At 35.1% G+C, this 19,515-nt stretch overlaps 1 protein-coding gene across 3 annotated transcripts in view; it reads left to right on the top strand.

Moving 5' to 3' along the window:
- ZMYM2 (zinc finger MYM-type containing 2) overlaps positions 1-19,515 on the top strand; it is a 148,547-nt gene that overhangs the window by 66,003 nt on the left and 63,029 nt on the right. For 2 of the 3 annotated variants that reach the window (XM_037799713.1, XM_037799711.1), the window contains one exon: positions 5,245-5,316. The exons of the other annotated variant lie outside the window; for it this stretch is intronic. In XM_037799713.1, the coding sequence (XP_037655641.1) occupies positions 5,245-5,316 (72 nt within the window). The remainder of the gene's footprint in view (positions 1-5,244; positions 5,317-19,515) is intronic. 3 annotated transcript variants of the gene reach the window in all.

Here is a 19,515-nt window from a genome sequence, read left to right as displayed (position 1 = left end):
TGATTGATACCTATGTATATTTTTTCCATTGAACATTTTTATTTTGAAGTAGTTTCAAACTCATAGGATGTTGCAAATATAATACAAAGCCCATAGAGAGAACTCTGACATAATCCCTACCCAGATATACTCAGATCTGCCAACTTTTAACGTTTGCCATTTTGCTATATTATCTATCCATCGATCTATCAATTTATATATTTTTGAATATTTCCACATATATTTCCATAGAACAAGGATATTTTCTTTTTTTGTGCTATCCTTTTATATCCACCTTAAGTACAGATATCAAGTTCAAGAAATTTAATACAGGCTGTATTCTAATATTTTCATATGTTCCAATAATGTCCTTTTGTGCTTTTTCTCCTGAGTTGTTAGATCTAGGTCAGGATCCAGTATTGCATTTAATTGTCATTGCCTCTTTATTTTCTCTCCCTTTTTTTAATTGTGGAAACATTGAAACATATATACAGCATAAAATTCCCCATCTCAGCCACTCCCAATCACACGGGACTAATCACATTCACAATATTGTACTATCCTCACCACCATGCATTACGAGAAATTTCCCATAACCCCACACAGATACTCTATATCCTATACATTATGCATTAACTGCTCACCCCCTGTCCTTGGTAACCTATACTATACTTTCTGTCTCTGAATTTGCAAATTCTAGTTATTTCATATATATGGAATCTCACATTATCTGTCCCTTTGTGTCTGACTTATTTCACTGCAACATAATGTCTTTAAGATTCATCTATATAGCATGTATCAGAAGTTCATTCCTTTTTACTGCTGAATAATGTTCTACTCTATATCTGCCTTATTTTGTTTATCGATTTATCTGTGATGGGCAATTGAGTTAATTCCACGTATTGACATTGGTGCTGCTATGAATATTGATATATGTTTGAGTCGTTGCTTAAAATTTTGGAGGGTATGTACATTTATTTATTTTTTATTAACTTTGCCTGCTATCCATGTGAATCGTTATTGATTGATTTGTCAGGTATACCATCATATCATCTGCAAATAGAGATAGTTTTAGCTTACCAGTTCTCATGCCCATTATTGCTTTTTTCTTATTTGATGATATTTTGTAATAACTCCAATCCAATTTTAAATAGTGGAGATGGTAGATACGTTTTTCTTGTTCTAGTGGGAATGCCTTTATGTTTTCCATTAAATTATCTGCTGTCTTTAGGGATGAGGTATATATATATCTTATCATGTTAAAGAAATATTCTTGATTTTTGTTTCATTAAATGTTTTATCAGAGATGAGTGTTGAGTTTTGTGAAAGATCTTTTCAGCATCTGTGAAGGTGATGGTATGATTTTTGCCCCCCTCCTTAGATCAATTAATTTGTGAATTATGCTAACAGATTTCCTTATATAGAACCATCCTTGTATTACAAGAATAAACCATATCTGATCATTGGATTTTATATGTATATATTCTAATTGCTAATATTTTAATTAGTACTTTTCCATTGATACCAATAAGTGAGATTGGTCTGTGATGTCCTTTTTTTTTTCCTTTTTGGTGTGGTTTTTAAGATGGCATTGTATTTGCTTTATAAAAAATGCCCAGGAAAATGTATACCCTTAAATATTTTAAAACAGTAAAAATGAAATTAAATGAATTAAATACTCAGAAAGCTGGGAAAAGAAAACAGGAAACACAGAGAAGAAAGGAAATAAAGATAAAAGTAGAAATTGACTTAGGAAACAAAAAACAGTACTAAAATAATTTATAATGCTGCTGCCTTGAAAAATCAGTTCTTTGAAAACTAGGCAAACCAGTAGGTAACCCAATTAGGAAAACTGGTTAAAAGCAACAAGCACAAATTTCAAAATAATGAATGACAAAGCAGACTTAAGCATCACAGTAGAGGAAATTGAAGAAAATCATAAGGGACTACTTTTTAATACCCTATATAAAAATTTTGAAAATCTGGATTAAATAGGTATAATTTTCTATGAAAATATAGTTTACTTAAATCGACTCCAGAAGAGATACACCGGATAAGCAGTCCAATTTCTGTAGATTAAATAGAGACCATTACCAATCCTGTGGTCTTTGTTTTCTCTGATTGACTCGAATGTTAGATCATTTGTAGTAGTCCCACAGATCCCATTGTTCCTTTTTTCTTTTTCCCTACCCTGTCTCTTCAGATTGGATAATTTTTATTGTCTTCCAGTTCATGTATGTGAGGTTTTTTCATTTTTTAAATTTTGCTTTTAGAATAGTTTTGAGATTTACAGAAAAATTGGTAGGTATTAGAGTTTTTGTGTTAACCCCCACTAGTTTCACCTATTAACATCTTATATTAGTATGATGTGTATTTTACAATTAATGAACTAATACTGAAATTATTAACTTAAGTCCATAGTTTATTCACATTTTCTTTGTTTTTAACCTAATGGCCTTTTTCTATTTTGGGATTCCATCCAGGATACCACATTACATTTAGTCTCTATAGGTGCCTGTTGTCTTTGATATTTTCTCAGCCATTCCATGTTTTTGATGACCTTAACAGTTTTGAGGAATATTGGTCAGGTATATTTTAGAATGCCCCTCTGTTGGAATTTGTCTATATTTCTCATTAGACTAGAGTTACAAGATTGGGGAAGGAAGATTAGAGGTTGAGTGCTATTTTCATCACGTATGAAGAACACATCTATCAGCGTGTTTTACGACTGTTGTGGTTGACCCTGATCACCTGGTTAAGTAGTGTTTGTCTGGTTTCTCCACTGTAAGGTTACTCTTTTCTCCCTCTTTACATACTGTACTCCTTGCAAGAAAGTCATTCCTCACTTAGGGTGGAGTATTTACATAATTTATTTGGAATCTTCTGCTTTCTGCTTTGGAGATTTGTCTCTTATCTCTCATTAATTTATTAAATGATTTTTTAATGTCATATGGACTCATGTTTATTTATTTCATTGTTTGGGTTATAATCCAGTGCTACTTTATTTTGTTGCTAAAATTATTATAGCCTTGGTCATTGAGAGCTCTTGCATTTGTATCCTGTATTTCCTTTACATAATCTGTTCATTGGATTTTTTATTTCTGTTACTGTATTTTTTGTTCTAAAACTTCAATTTCTTTATATACATTCTTCCATTCTTTATATCTCCTATTTCTTTCTTGAGTCTTCTTTTTTTCTTTTTTTTAAAGCACATTTGACTCTTATAGCAACATTAGGGAGTAGTACTATTATCCTCTTTTTGACACAGATGAGGAAATGAAGCCACAAAATCTTAATAACTTGCCTAAATTTGCAACTATTAAGTGGTATTGCTAAGATTCCTATTCCTAATACAATACTAACCATTGACATATGCAGTACATTAGGAAAAAACACAGTTTTATGGAAAAGTTTTCAGTGTAGCTACTGGTTTTCACCAGAATATACAGGCAGATTAATGCAACAACAAAAAAGTGAAGCTGTAAGGACACAAATAGCTAAATGTTCTACATGGTTAAAAGGTTTTTAAATATGAAAGAGTGTTTTCTAAAGAAATAAAAGGACTTGTGATTATGAAAATCTTTATACATATACATATTTACTGGTTATTTCTTAGACAATTATTTTAAAGAGTATTAAAATTTCGATAGGGAATTAGATGTTTTCTTATATTATAAAAAATTTTTGTATTAAGTTTGCTGACATTTTATTCTGATAAGAACCTCTCTGGCAGATACTTTGGAAAACACGAATATATGTCATTTAAAGGTAGATGTGACTTAATAATTCATGAGAAACATTGTGTTACATCCAAAGAAACTTGTTGGCAGAGCATTTTGAAAGCAGTGTTTGGAAAAATACTATTTTGTAATGAAAACTTGTGGAACCCATTTTCTTTTCTGTTTAATAATGGGTCAAATAAAGTGTCTCACTAGTTTTAAACTCATTTGTTGAAAAAAAGAAATTGAAATACCTTCTGTTTAGTTTCTAAGAGTAACTGACAGCAGGGGAGATGGAAATTTACTAGCCAGATTTAAAAAGATTTAAAAAAAAAACAAAACCCTTTGTATAGTTGGTGAATAGGATTGAAAAATTAATGTTTTTCTCAGTATAAGCAATGATGATCTACCTTTTTAATGTAGGAGGAATCTTTTTCTGCTAAGATAGCCGTTAAAACCTTAATTCCAAAATAAATTAACTTAGTCCCTCAAGTTTCTGTATACTGAGTTACTAAACCAATATTTAAAAAAAAAAAAGATCACACTATAGTAGGTCAGAAAATGTACTTTGTACTATCATTAAATGAAATTTAAAAAATATTTCTTCTTTCTTTTTTAAAAATATTATTTGCATGTATTTTATTCTTCAAATACCATATATTCATACCTTGTAAGTAAATAAGCTATTAGGGAGTCTCCATGCATAAAGTTTTTCCTGATAAAGGAACACAATCAAGTAATGCTTGGAGACCACTAAACTCTAGATGCTCTAGTTAATCTCTTTCCTTGCAGTGTGGGAAATGAAATTGTATGGTGATCATTTCTTATTTTTCCCCCCTTTGACACTTAACTTTTCTCAAACATTTGGTTCATCTCTGTCCTCTGCTTAGTTTCCGGAGTATACTGATACAGCTCATTAATCATATGGTCTGTATGATGCTTAACATTTGCTTTTCAATAGTTTTCCTTTTCTAGCATAGTATTTTGCCTTTCAGGGAAGGCAGGAAGCATGGCATTTTAAACTTTACTGAAAGGAAATATTTATTTGCTGAAAGATACAACTACTTTAAAAAATATACCCACAACAAACCATTTTGCAGACAGTGAAAATTATAACTGGATAATCTCCAAATCGCTTAATTTAGAATTTAATTTTTGGGATTACAGTATAGGTATTATAGTTTAATAGACTTCACATTGATCTTGGGACACATTAAATCACCTAATGGAAATAGTGATGTTTCTTTAGGCTTAGAGAGAAGTCAAATCTAAGTCTTATTTTCTTACCCTGTTATTTCTATTTATCATTAAATACTTTCTAGGATAAATAAAATCATTTGAAAATTCTTCTTTAAGTTGGGAAGTGGTAGTGGGGACAGGGCAGATAGGCATTTCAGAAAGTTGGAAAATGCGCAGATTCAAAGTTTGTAAGTCATAAAGCAGATAATTAATCGACTTTGACAGATCGCTTGTTTACTTTTCAGTCTAGCATCCTGTGCTGCCTGTCTTTGTGTGTACATGTAAAGTCTTTTAAAATCTTTTTCAGGTAGGTAGCCACCCAAGCTTCCTGAAGGATGTTCGAGATCACATGCAGGACTCTTATTTAATGCAGCCCGAGGTAAGCGGGACTGTAGCAGAGATTAAGGCTCCAACATTTTCAAAGATTGCTACTGTCTTTACTCTCTACTGTATTTGAAAAATTCTTTTCATTTTGAAGTACATTAATATTTATGAATTTCTGTATCTCTGTGTCTCCTAATTTTATATCCAAGACATAGACAACTTTCATAATTTAACTAAATTTTACGTGTAGGCATTTTCTAATGGTAATGCTCATTTGCCTTTAGGTATTTATATTCTTAGAAAATTATTTTATGATATAATTTTTTTATTGCATGGTACCTTGTACACAGTAGGTATTTAATGGGATATAAAAGTCCTTCTCTTTTGTGCTGACCTGAAAAGTAAAAAATTTTTTTTCCAAAAGATTTCTAAATCCATATTCTGGTTAATCTAGCTGGATAAAAAAGCTGATTATTCACTTCTATCCTGCACTTCTATCCTGCAGCTACTACAAATGGGATGCTTATGCCTGACTTTTAGTATATTACATGGTGAAAGAGTTAAGTTTAAGCATGATAAAATAACTTGGTTTTCTGTAATTGCATACTGTCCCATAAATACCCTTGTAATATGCTGAGCCATCCTACAGGTAGATTGCATGAGGATGGAAGTAAGTCTGTTAGACCTTCTGGAATTAAAACTCATTCCTAATCTTAAAACTGCAAAGAATAGGCAAAATTTTCTATTTCTGTCTGATTAAAAATACTTATTTCTTTAACCAATATTTATTTATTTGTACATGTACATTACCCATATTTTCCCTAACTCTGTTTAGGAACATAGTTGTGTTGGTTGTATTCCAACATGTTGATACAATATAATTTGCTTCATTTTCATTCCTATAGTTTCTGGTTTTGGGTCTATGATAGACAACATCTTTGTATACAGCTCATGTTTCTTGTTTTGAATTATTTCCAGTACCAAATTCTGAGCTAGTTATAGGATAAGAACATTTTTATGGCTTTCTAGGCATTTGTCATGGTCGTGGCCACATTTTTAAAATTATCGTGTACCACATGAAGGCCCTGTAACACCTTTTGCTTCATTATCCCTTGAATTGGGAATGCAGTGGTAATTGTTTTGTTTTTCTGGCTCTTTAATTTGAAATAATTTTAAACTTCCAGCTCAATTACAAAATTGTACAAAAAATTTGTCTTCACCTAGGCTTCCCAAATGTCGATATTTTGCTGTATTTACTTATCATTACTCACTCTCTCTTTTTTTCCCTGCATGTACATATTATTATTTCATCACTGTTAGAGAAAATTGGAGATAAAGTAACTCTTTACGCCTACATACTCTCCTATATTTATTTTTTGGAAGTAATTGTAACTGCAGTACAATGACCAAACTAAGAAAATTAACACTGACATAATACTGTTTCATTTAATTAATCTTCAGACCTTATTAAAATTATGTCCAGTAATGTCTCTTTCAGTAGCAAAAAAAAAAAAAAAAAAATTGTTTCTTGTCTATGATCCAGGATCACAGGCCATTATTTTTTCAAATATTTTTTCTGTCCTCTTTCCTCTTCTGAGATCCCAATTATACTTATTTAGGCTTATTGATATTGTCTTATGGGTTTACTGGTTCTCTGTTATTCATTGTTTTTATTATTTTTCCAACCATTTTTTCATTCCTTTATTTTGGAGAGTTTTTTTTTTGCTGTATCTTTAAGTTCACTGGTCTTTTCTAAGAACTGCTCTCCTGATATAGTGTAGTTTTCATTTCCTGGGTTGTGTTTTTCATTTTTAGAAGTTGCATTTAGGTCTTTTTTTGTTAAGTTATTGTAAATAGTGTTAGACTTTGTTCTGGCATGTTGTTAAGTTACTTCAAGTATTTCGGTTCCTTTTGAGGCTTTTGCTTTAAGCTTTTTTATATCTTTTTTTTAAATTCAATTTTATTGAGATATATTCACATATCAATCATCAAAGGTATATAATTAGTTCACGGTACTATCATATAGTTGTGCATTCATCACCACAATCAATTTTTGCACATTTTCAGAACTCCAAAAAAGAATAAAAGTTAAAAAGAACACCCAAATCATCCCATATACCCCAGAACTCTTATTCATTTAATGTTTTAAATTCAATTTTATTGAGATATATTCACAAACTACACAGTCATCTACAGTGTACAATCAGTTGTTCACAGTACCATTATACAGTTGTGCATTCATCACCACAGTCAATCTTTGAACATTTTTATTACCACTAAAAAAAAAAGAAAAAGAAAAATTAAAGTAAAAAAGAACACCCAAAATATCCCATACTCCCTGTTCCAGTTTGGCTAATGCTGCCATTGTGTAAAATACCAGAAATGATATTTTATAAAGGGGGTTTATTAGGTTACAAATGTACATTTCAATGGCCATGAAGATGTTCAAATTAAGGCATCAACAAGATGAAACATTTACTGAGGGATGGCCGATGGCATCCAGAAAACGTCTGATAACTGGGAAGGCACATGGCTGGCATCTCCTGATCCCAGGTTATGTTCTAGCTCCTCTTTCAGCTCCTGTGTGTTCTTGGTTCTTTCTCCCAGGACGTCTGTCTCTAAGCACCTGGGAGTCCTGTGTTAGCATATCCTGGGGCAAACTCGGAGCTTCATCACGTAGCCAAAAGTCCTTCTGTCTGCATCTCCAAGCATCTCTAAGCATCAGCATCAGCATCAGCTGTTAGCTTCTCTCCAAAATGTTCCTCTCAGCTGCTCTGAGCTCCTTCTGTTTGTGAGCTCTTTTATAGGACTCCAATGATTACATCAAGACCCACCCTGAATGGGCGAGGTCCATATCTCTATGGAAATAATTTACTCAAACATTTTGCCCACAGTTGATTGAGTCACATCTCCATGGAAACACTCAATCAAAAGATTCCAACCTAATCAAAACTAATACATCTGCCCCCACAAGATTGCGTTAAAGAATATGGTGAATACAGAATATTCCAATTTGATCTATCTTTGTGCCAGTACCATGCTGTTTTGACTACTGTGGCTTTATAGTAAGCTTCAAGGTCAGGGAGTATAAGTCCTCCTGCTTTGATTTTCTTTTTTCGAATGTTTTTAGCAATTCAGGGCATCTTTCCCTTCTGATTAAGTTTGATAACTAGCTTTTCCAAGTCTGCAAAGCAGGTGGTTGGAATTTTGATTGGAATTGCATTGAATCTGTAGATGAGTTTTGGTAGAATTGACATCTCAATGACATTTAACCCTTCTATCAATGAACATGGAATATTTTCCCCTCATTTTAGGTCCCCTTCTATTTCTTTTAGCAAAGTTATGTAATTTTTTATGTATAGGTCTTTTACATCCTTGGTTAATTTTATTCCTAGGCACTTGATTTTTTTAGTTCTTATTGAGAATGGACTCTTTTTCTTGAGTGTCTCTTCAGTTAGGTCATTTCTAGTGTATAGGAACATCACTGACTTATGTGCATTAATCTCATAACCCGCTACTTTGCTAAATTTATTAGCTCAAGTAGCTGTGTCGTTGGTTTCTCAGTGTTTTCCAAATATAAGATCATATCATCTGCAAATAATGAGAGTTTTACTTCTTTCTTTCCAATTTGAATGCCTTTTATTTCTTTGTCTTGCCAGCTTGCTCAGGCTAGAACTTGTAGCACAGTATTGAATGGTAGTGGTGACGGTGGGCATCCTTGTCTCATTCTTGATCTTAGAAGGAAGGCTTTCAGTCTCTCGCCATTGAGTACTATGCTGGCTGTGGGTTTTTCATATATGCCCTTTATCATATTGAGGAAGTTTACTTCAATTCCTACCTTTTGAAGTGTTTTTAATCAAAAAAAGGATGCTAGATTTGGTTGAACACCTTTTCAGCATCTGTTGAGATGATCATTTGATTTTTCTTTTTTGATTTGTTAATGTGTTGTATTACATTGATTGATTTTCTTATGTTGAACCACCATTGCATGCCTGGGATGAACCCCAGTTGGTCATGGTGTATAATTTTTTTAATGTATCTTTGGATTCGATTTGCAAGTATTTTGTTGAGAATTTTTTTGTCTATATTGATGAGGGAGATTGGCCTGTAGTTTTCCTTTCTTGTAGCATCTTTACCTGGTTTTGGTAGTAGAGTGATGTTAGCGTCATAAAATGAGTTAGGTAGTGTACCATTCTTCAATGTTTTGAGAGAGTTTAAGTAAGATTGGTATCAGTTCTTTTTGGAAAGTTTGATAGAATTCCCCTGAAACCATCTGGCCCTGGGCATTTATTTGTGGGAAGCTCTTTAATGACTCATTGGACCTATTTGCTTGTGACTGGTTTGTTGAGGTCTTCTGTTTCTTCTCTGGACAGTCTAGGTTGTTCGTGTGTTTCCAAAAAATTGTCCATTTCCTCTACATTATCTTGTTTGTTGGAGTGCAGTTGTTCATAGTATCCTCTTATGATTTTTTTAGATTTCTTCGGAATCTGCAGTAATTTCCTCCTTCTTACTTATTATTTTACTTGGGTCTTTTCTTTTTGATTTTGTCAGTCTAGCTAAGGGCTTGTCAATCTTGTTCATCTCAAAGAATCAACTTTTATTTTTATTTATTCTCTCGTTTTTTTGGTTGTTGTTCTCTTTGTCATTTACTTCTGCTTTAATCTTTGTTGTTTCTTTTCCTCTGCTTGGTTTAGGATTAGTTTGCTGTTCATTTTCTAGTTTCTTCAGTTTTTCCATTAGATCTCTGGTTTTAGCTCTTTCTTCCTTTTTAATGTATGCATTTAGAACTATAATTTTCCCCCTTATTACTGCCTTTCTGCATCCCATAAATTTTGATATATTGTGCTCTTGCTTTCATTCGTCTCTAGATATTTAGCAATTTCTCTTGCTATTTCTTCTTTAGCCCACTGGTTGTTTAGGAGTATGTTGTTTAACCTCCAGATATTTGTGAATGTTCTAAATCTTTGATGGTTATTGACTTCTAGTTGTATTCCATTGCAATCAGAGAATTTCAGTCTTTTTAAATTCTTTTTAAAATCTTTTAAAATTTATTGAGGTTTGTTTTGTGGCCCAACATATGATCTATTCTGGAGAATGTACCGTGGGCACTAGAGAAGAATGTATATCCTGGTGATTTGGGATGTAATTCTCCATCTATGTCTGTTAAGTCGAAACCATTTATCGCATTGTTTAGTTTTTCAGTTTCCTTATTGTTCCTCTTGTCAGGTTGATCTGTCTATAGGAGAGAGTGATGTTGAAGTCTCCCACAATTATTGTGGAAACTTCTGTTGCTTCCTTCAGTTTTGCCAGTGTTTGTCTCATGTGCTTTGGGGTTCCTTGATTGGTTGCATAGACATTTATGATTGTTATTTCTTCTTGGTGAATTGTCCCTTTTATTAGTATATAGTGTCCTTCTTTGTCTCTTATAACATCCTTACATTTAAAGTCTATTTTATCTGAGATTATTGTTGCTCCTCTTTCTTTTGGCTGTAGCTTTCATGGAATATTTTTTTCCATCCTTTCGCTTTCAATTTCTTGTATCTGGGTCTAAGGTGAGTCTCTTGTAAGCAACATATTGATGGTTCATATTTTTTGATCCATTCTGCCAATCTGTATCTTTTAATTGAGTTGTTTAATCCATACACATTCAATGTTATTACTGTGAAGGCAGTTCTTGAATGAGCCATCATATCCTTTGGTTTTTATCTGTCATATGTTTTTCTCCTTATTTCCTTTAATGTATCCGTACTAAAACTCTAGTTCTGTGCCCTTCTCCAGACCTCTCTCTCCTTTTTTTCTCAGCTGGAGGTCTCCCTTTAGTATTTCTTGTTGGACAGGTCTCTTGTTAGCAAATTCTCTCAGCATTTGTAAAGATTTTAAACTCTCCTTCAAATTTGAAGGAGAGCTTTGCCAGATAAAAGAATTCTTGGCTGGCAATTTTTCTCTTTCAGAATTTTGAATATATCACTGCCTTTTTGCCTCCATGGTTGCTGCTGAGTAGTCACTACTTAGTCTTATGTTGTTTCCCTTGTGTGTGGTGAATTGCTTTTCTCTTGCTGCTTTCAGAACTTGCTCCTTCTCTTCAGCATTTGACAATTTGATCAGGATATGTCTTGGAGTGGGTTTATTTGGATTTATTCTGTTTGAAGTTTGTTGGGCATCTTTGATTTGCACATTTATGTTGTTTGGAAGTGTTGGGAAGTTCTCTCTGACAGTGTCTTTGTTTTTGTTTTTTTTTTTTTTTCAAAATTTTAACATATTTTATTGCTTCTTTTCAAACTCAGATATTATAAAGCAAGGTAAATAAAATTCAGTTCTCTCTTAACATCTACAACTGCCATACAAACTCAAGTTTTGATCTTAACTGTGCTCTTTCACATTCTGGAACAAGCTGACACTTTCTTTCTGATAAGACTGCTCTTTTATTCCTGGAAAAACAAAAACACATTATGTTACCTTATATACACAGTTGTCTTTCTCTGGTGCTCATTCTCCTAATATAATCTCCATTACCTGTAATAAATTTAACTTTTACCAAATTAACTTCTATTTTCCTGAGAGGTAGGTAATTAATAATTGCCTGTCACACAAACAATTCAGCAAAAAAAACCAGTACAACTCAGCCCTTCTAGCCACACATATAACTTTAATACATTCTGAAAGTGGCAAAAATGAACCCATTTAACACCATGGTCCAAAATTATACCTAGTCTTTAATGTATTAAAGTAAGAAGCAAAGGTACAAATATTAAACCTATGCTTAGAAATCCTCCAGGCATCTAAAGCATATCCACTGGTTAACTAGAATTAAAATTACTCCAAGTTTTTTTTAGCTAGCTAAGGCTCTTGGAAAATATGTTTTGACACTCTACAAAACATGATTATTGTTTATATCAAAAAGTCTGTCCGAATTTTAATTTATTTTAGTTGTACAAAATCTTACATTTTTTATAATTATAACTAATGTATGAGTAAAGTTAGCTACTTTGAAGAGTAAACCAGTGTAAGAAGTTTGGGCAATTCAGATAGACTAGACACTTCATGAAAAATAAACATTAAAAACAAAAACCTCAAATCTTATATGTATTTTTTTTTTAATCATCATTTTATTGAGATATATTCACATACCATGCAGTCATACAAAACAAATTGTACTTTCGATTGTTTACAGTACCATTACATAGTTGTACATTCATCACCTAAATCAATCCCTGACACCTTCATTAGCACACACACAAAAATAACAAGAATAATAATTAGAGTGAAAAAGAGCAATTGAAGTAAAAAAGAACACTGGGTACCTTTGTCTGTTTGTTTCCTTCCCCTACTTTTCTACACATCCATCCATAAAATAGACAAAGGGGAGTGTGGTCCTTATGGCTTTCCCAATCCCATTGTCACCCCTCATAAGCTACATTTTTATACAACTGTCTTCGAGATTCATGGGTTCTGGGTTGTAGTTTAATAGTTTCAGGTATCCACCACCAGCTACCCCAATTCTTTAGAACCTAAAAAAGGTTGTCTAAAGTGTGCGTAAGAGTGCCCACCAGAGTGATCTCTCGGCTCGTTTTGGAATCTCTCTGCCACTGAAGCTTATTTCATTTCCTTTCACATCCCCCTTTTGGTCAAGAAGATGTTCTCCATCCCACGATGCCGGGTCTACATTCCTCCCCGGGAGTCATATTCCACGTTGCCAGGGAGATTCACTTCCCTGGGTGTCTGATCCCACGTAGGGGGGAGGGCAGTGATTTCACCTTTCAAGTTGGCTTAGCCAGAGAGAGAGGGCCACATCTGAGCAACAAAGAGGCATTCAGGAGGAGACTCTTAGGCACAAATACAGGGAGGCCTAGCCTCTCCTTTGCAGCAACCGTCTTCCCAAGGGTAAAACTTATGGTAGAGGGCTCAACCCATCAAACCACCAGTCCCCTATGTCTGTGGTCATGTTAGCAACCATGGAGGTGGGGTAGGCGAATACCCCTGCATTCTCCACAGGCTCCTCAAGGGGGCAGTACATCTTTTTTTTTTTTTTTCCTTGTTTGTCTTTTTTCTTTTTTTTTTTTTTTTTTAAACTTTCCCTTCTTTTTTAAATCAACTGTATGAAAAAAAAAGTTAAAAAGAAAACAAACATACAATAAAAGAACATTTCAAAGAGACCATAACAAGGGAGTAAGAAAAAGACAACTAACCTAAAATAACTGCTTAACTTCCAACATGTTCCTACTTTACCCCAAGAAAGTTACATAATATACCAACATTTCAGTGAACTTGTTCCTACTACATCCAGCAGAAATTAACAGACCATAGTCATTTCTGGGCATCCCCAGAACGTTAAATAGCTTATCTGTTCTTCTTGGATTATTGTTCCCCCTTCCTTAATTGCTCTCTACTGCTAGTTCCCCTACATTCTACATTATAAACCATTTGTTTTACATTTTTCAAAGTTCACACTAGTGGTAGCATATAATATTTCTCTTTTTGTGCCTGGCTTATTTCGCTCAGCATTATGTCTTCAAGGTTCATCCATGTTGTCATATGTTTCACCAGATCGTTCCTTCTTACTGCCGCGTAGTATTCCATCGTGTGTATATACCACATTTTATTTATCCACTCATCTGTTGAAGGACATTTGGGTTGTTTCCATCTCTTGGCAATTGTGAATAATGCTGCTATGAACATTGGCGTGCAGATATCTGTTCGTGTCACTGCTTTCCGATCTTCCGGGTATATACCGAGAAGTGCAATCGCTGGATCGAATGGTAGCTCTATATCTAGTTTTCTAAGGAACCGCCAGACTGACTTCCAGAGTGGCTGAACCATTATACAGTCCCACCAACAATGAATAAGAGTTCCAGTTTCTCCACATCCTCTCCAGCATTTGTAGTTTCCTGTTTGTTTAATGGCAGCCATTCTAACCGGTGTTAGATGGTATCTCATTGTGGTCTTAATTTGCATCTCTCTAATAGCTAGTGAAGCTGAACATTTTTTCATGTGTTTCTTGGCCATTTGTATTTCCTCTTCAGAGAACTGTCTTTTCATATCTTTTGCCCATTTTATAATTAGGCTGTCTGTACTATTGTCATTGAGTTGTAGGATTTCTTTGTATATGCAAGATATCAGTCTTTTGTCAGATACATGGTTTCCAAAAATTTTTTCCCATTGAGTTGGCTGCCTCTTTACCTTTTTGAGAAATTCCTTTGAGGTGCAGAAACTTCTAAGCTTGAGGAGTTCCCATTTATCTATTTTCTCTTTTGTTGCTTGTGCTTTGGGTGTAAAGTCTAGGAAGTGGCCTCCTAATACAAGGTCTTGAAGATGTTTTCCTACATTATCTTCTAGGAGTTTTATGGTACTTTCTTTTATATTGAGATCTTTGGTCCATTTTGAGTTAATTTTTGTGTAGGGGGTGAGGTAGGGGTCCTCTTTCATTCTTTTGGATATGGATATCCAACTCTCCCAGCCCCATTTGTTGAAAAGACCATTATAGCTCAGTTCGGTGACTTTGGGGGCCTTATCAAAGATCAGTCGGCCATAGATCTGAGGGTCTATCTCTGAATTCTCAATTCGATTCCATTGATCTATATGTCTATCTTTGTGCCAGTACCATGCTGTTTTGGCAACTGTGGCTTTATAATAAGCTTCAAAGTCAGGGAGTGTAAGTCCTCCCACTTCATTTTTCTTTTTTAGAGTGTCTTTAGCAATTCTAGGCATCTTCCCTTTCCAAATAAATTTGATAACTTGCTTTTCCAAGTCTGCAAAGTAGGTGGTTGGAATTTTGATTGGGATTGCATTGAATCTGTAGATGAGTTTGGGTAGAATTGACATCTTAATGACATTTAGCCTTCCTATCCATGAACATGGAATATTTTTCCATCTTTTCAGGTCCCCTTCTATTTCTTTTAGTAGAGTTATGTAGTTTTCTTTGTATAGGTCTTTTACATCTTTGGTTAAGTTCATTCCTAGGTACTTGATTTTTTTAGTTGCTATTGAAAATGGTATCTTTTTCTTGAGTGTCTCTTCCGTTTGTTCATTTCTAGCATATAGAAACATTACTGACTTATGCGCATTAATCTAGTATCCCGCTACTTTGCTAAATTTGTTTATTAGCTCTAGTAGGTGTATCGTCGATTTCTCAGGGTTTTCTAGATATAAGATCATATCATCTGCAAACAATGACAGTTGTACTTCTTCTTTTCCAATTTGGATGCCTTTTATTTCTTTGTCTTGCCGGATTGCCCTGGCTAGCACTTCCAGCACAATGTTGAATAACAGTGGTGACAGTGGGCATCCTTGTCTTGTTCCTGATCTTAGAGGGAAGGCTTTCAGTCTCTCACCATTGAGTACTATGCTGGCTGTGGGTTTTTCATATATGCTCTTTATCATGTTGAGGAAGTTTCCTTCAATTCCTACCTTCTGAAGTGTTTTTATCAAAAAGGGATGTTGGATTTTGTCAAATGCTTTTTCAGCATCTATTGAGATGATCAATTGATTTTTCCCTTTCGAGTTTTTAATGTGTTGTAATACATTGATTGTTTTTCTTATGTTGAACCATCCTTGCATGCCTGGAATGAACCCCACTTGGTCATGGTGTATGATTTTTTTAATGTGTCTTTGGATTCGATTTGCAAGTATTTTGTTGAGGATTTTTGCATCTATATTCATTAGGGAGATTGGCCGGTAGTTTTCCTTTTTTGTAGCATCTTTGCCTGGTTTTGGTATTAGATTGATGTTAGCTTCATAAAATGAGTTAGGTAGTGTTCCATTTTCTTCAATGTTTTGAAAGAGTTTGAGTAAGATTGGTGTCAGTTCTTTCTGGAAAGTTTGGTAGAATTCCCCTGTGAAGCCATCTGGCCCTGGGCATTTATTTGTGGGAAGATTTTTGATGACTGATTGGATCTCTTTGCTTGTGATGGGTTGGTTGAGGTCTTCTATTTCTTCTCTGGTCAGTCTAGGTTGTTCATATGTTTCCAGGAAATTGTCCATTTCTTCTACATTATCCAGTTTGTTGCCATACAGTTGTTCATAATATCCTCTTATAATTTTTTTAATTTCTTCAGGATCTGCAGTTATGTCACCTTTTTCATTCATTATTTTGTTGATATGGGTCTTCTCTCTTTTTGATTTTGTCAGTCTAGCTAGGGGCTTGTCAATCTTGTTGATCTTCTCAAAGAACCAACTTTTGGTGATATTTATCCTCTCTATTGTTTTTTTGTTCTCTATGTCATTTATTTCTGCTTTAATCCTTGTTATTTCTTTTCTTCTACTTGGTTTAGGATTGGTTTGCTGTTCATTTTCTAGCTTCTTCAGTTGATCCATTAGTTCTTTGATTTTGGCTCTTTCTTCCTTTTTAATATATGCGTTTAGTGCTATAAATTTCCCCCTTAGCACTGCTTTTGCTGCATCCCATAGGTTTTGGTATGTTCTGTTCTCATTTTCATTCGTCTCTATATATTTAGCAATTTCTCTTGCTATTTCTTCTTTAACCCACTGATTGTTTAGGAGTGTGTTGTTTAACCTCCAGGTATTTGTGAATTTTCTAAGTCTCTGATGGTTATTGACTTCTAATTGTATTCCATTGTGGTCAGAGAATGTGCTTTGAATAATTTCAATCTTTTTAAATTGATTGAGGCTTGTTTTATGTCCCAGCATATGATCTATTCTGGAGAAAGTTCCGTGAGCACTAGAAAAGTGTGTGTATCCTGGTGATTTAGGATGTAATGTCCTGTATATGTCTGTTAAATCTAATTCATTTATCAGATTGTTTAGGTTTTCAATTTCCTTACTGGTCTTCTGTCTGGTTGATCTATCTATAGGAGAGAGTGATGTGTTGAAGTCTCCCACAATTATTGTGGAAACATCAATTGCTTCCTTTAGTTTTGCCAGTGTTTCTCTCATGTATTTTGTGGCACCTTGATTGGGTGCATAGACATTTACGATTGTTATTTCTTCTTGCTGAATTGCCCCTTTTATTAGTACGTAGTGGCCTTCTTTGTCTCTCAAAACATCCCTGCATTTGAAGTCTATTTTATCTGAGATTAATATTGCTACACCTGCTTTCTTTTGGCTGTAGCTTGCATGAAATATTTTTTTCCATCCTTTCACTTTCAGTTTCTTTGTGTCCCTGTGTCTAAGATGAGTCTCTTGTATGCAACATATTGATGGTTCATTTTTTTTGATCCATTCTGCGAATCTATATCTTTTAATTGGGGAGTTTAATCCATTTACATTCAACGTTATAACCGTGAAGGCATTTCTTGAATCAGCCATCTTATCCTTTGGTTTATGTTTGCCATATTTTTCCCTCTCTCTATTAATATCCTTTATTGTACCCATACCGAATCTCTTTAGTACTGAACCTTTCTCCAAGTCTCTCTGTCCTGTCTTTGTTTCTCTGTCTGTAGGGCTCCCTTGAGTATCTCCAGTACGGCAGGTCTCTTGTTAGCAAATTCTCTCAGCATTTGTTTGTCTGTAAAAAATTTAAGCTCTCCCTCAAATTTGAAGGAGAGCTTTGCTGGATAAAGTATTCTTGGCTGGAAATTCCTCTCACTCAGAATTTTAAATATATCGTGCCACTGCCTTCTCGCCTCCATGGTGGCTGCTGAGTAGTCACTACTTAGTCTTATGCTGTTTCCTTTGTATGTGGTGAATTGCTTTTCTCTTGCTGCTTTCAGAACTTGCTCCTTCTCTTCTGTGTTTGATAGTGTGATCAGTATATGTCTCGGAGTGGGTTTTTTTGGATTTATTCTATTTGGAGTTCGCTGAGCATTTATGATTTGTGTATTTATGTTGTTTAGAAGATTTGGGAAGTTTTCCCCAACAATTTCTTTGAATACTCTTCCTAGACCTTTACCCTTTTCTTCCCCTTCTGGGACACCAATGAGTCTTATATTCGGACGTTTCATATTATCTATCATATCCCTGAGGTCCATTTCGAGTTTTTCAATTTTTTTCCCCATTCTTTCTTTTATGCTTTCATTTTCCATTCTGTCATCTTCCAGGTCACTGATTCGTTGTTCAACTTCCTCTAGTCTTGTACTATGAGTGTCCAGAATCTTTTTAATTTGGTCAGCAGTTTCTTTAATTTCCATAAGATCATCCATTTTTTTATTTAGTCTTGCAATGTCTTCTTTATGCTCTTCTAGGGTCTTCTTGATTTCCTTCATATCCCGTACTATGGTCTCATTGTTCATCTTTAGTTCTTTGAGTAGCTGCTCTAGGTGCTGTGTCTCTTCTGGTCTTTTGATTTGGGTGCTTGGGCTTGGGTTATCCATATCGTCTGGTTTTTTCATATGCTTTATAATTTTCTGTTGTTTTTGGCCTCGTGGCATTTGCTGAACTTGATAGGGTTCTTTTAGGGTTTGTAGACCTATTGAAGTCCTTATCTCTAAGTTATCAGATCTACAGCTTCGTGGAGTACACTTTCTCTAACTAACCAGCAGGTGGCGTCCACGAGCCACCTGTTCTCCACAAGCCAGTTCTCCCCTGCTTAGCCTTTTTGTTGAGTGGTGGAGTGAGTCTTGTGGGGCCCAATTGTTGTACCAAGCTTGCGTGTGTAGTTGGTGTTGCCTGCCCTGTATGTGGGGCGTGTTTCTGGGCAGTCGGGGAGGGGGGGTGGCCCTAACAATCAAATCTCCCTGATGATCCTAGAGTTTTAAAGCTGCTGCAATAGTCTAATCCTTCAGTTCAGTCCTGCCACAGTTTGTCTCTGCCACTGACCCACAAGTCTTTGGTATTGGCGTATGGCTCCTGAGACTTGCAATTGGGCCCCTCTTCCAGGCTGTGCACCCCGGGTCCTCTGTTGAGGGATGACTGTGCTATGTCACAGGTGAGTGCCGTCCCCCCAGGGCAGTTCTGGGCTGCTGGGCTGTGTAGGGAGGCTCCCAGTCTGCTGAAATGATGGCTGAATGGGGCTTTGTTAATTCACACTGCTCCACCTTCCCAGCTCTGGGACATTCAGCTGAGGTTGCAGGGAAGGCTAATGTCCACGCCCAGTTTTGTGGTGTGTGCCTGTTATTTGAAGCACTTCCATCACACTGGGTTGTCTGGGGCAGCTCTGGGCTATGGGGCTGGCGATGGGCAGGAGTGTTTCCTGTCCACCAGGATGGTGGCTGTGAGCGGACACCCCCCTTTTCTTGGGAAGTTGTGTTGTTTAGTGAATTTTCTCAGCCACTGGATTATTGCCTTTTGTCTCAGAGCTCTCTTAGTTCTGCTCGTGACTTGACCTGCCCAAATTGCAAGTCTTTGAGGCTTTCTGTATTGG

The sequence above is a fragment of the Choloepus didactylus genome, chromosome 12, assembly GCF_015220235.1.
Source record: "Choloepus didactylus isolate mChoDid1 chromosome 12, mChoDid1.pri, whole genome shotgun sequence".
Taxonomy (NCBI): domain Eukaryota; kingdom Metazoa; phylum Chordata; class Mammalia; order Pilosa; family Megalonychidae; genus Choloepus; species Choloepus didactylus.
This window is presented reverse-complemented; position numbering and strand designations above follow the sequence as displayed.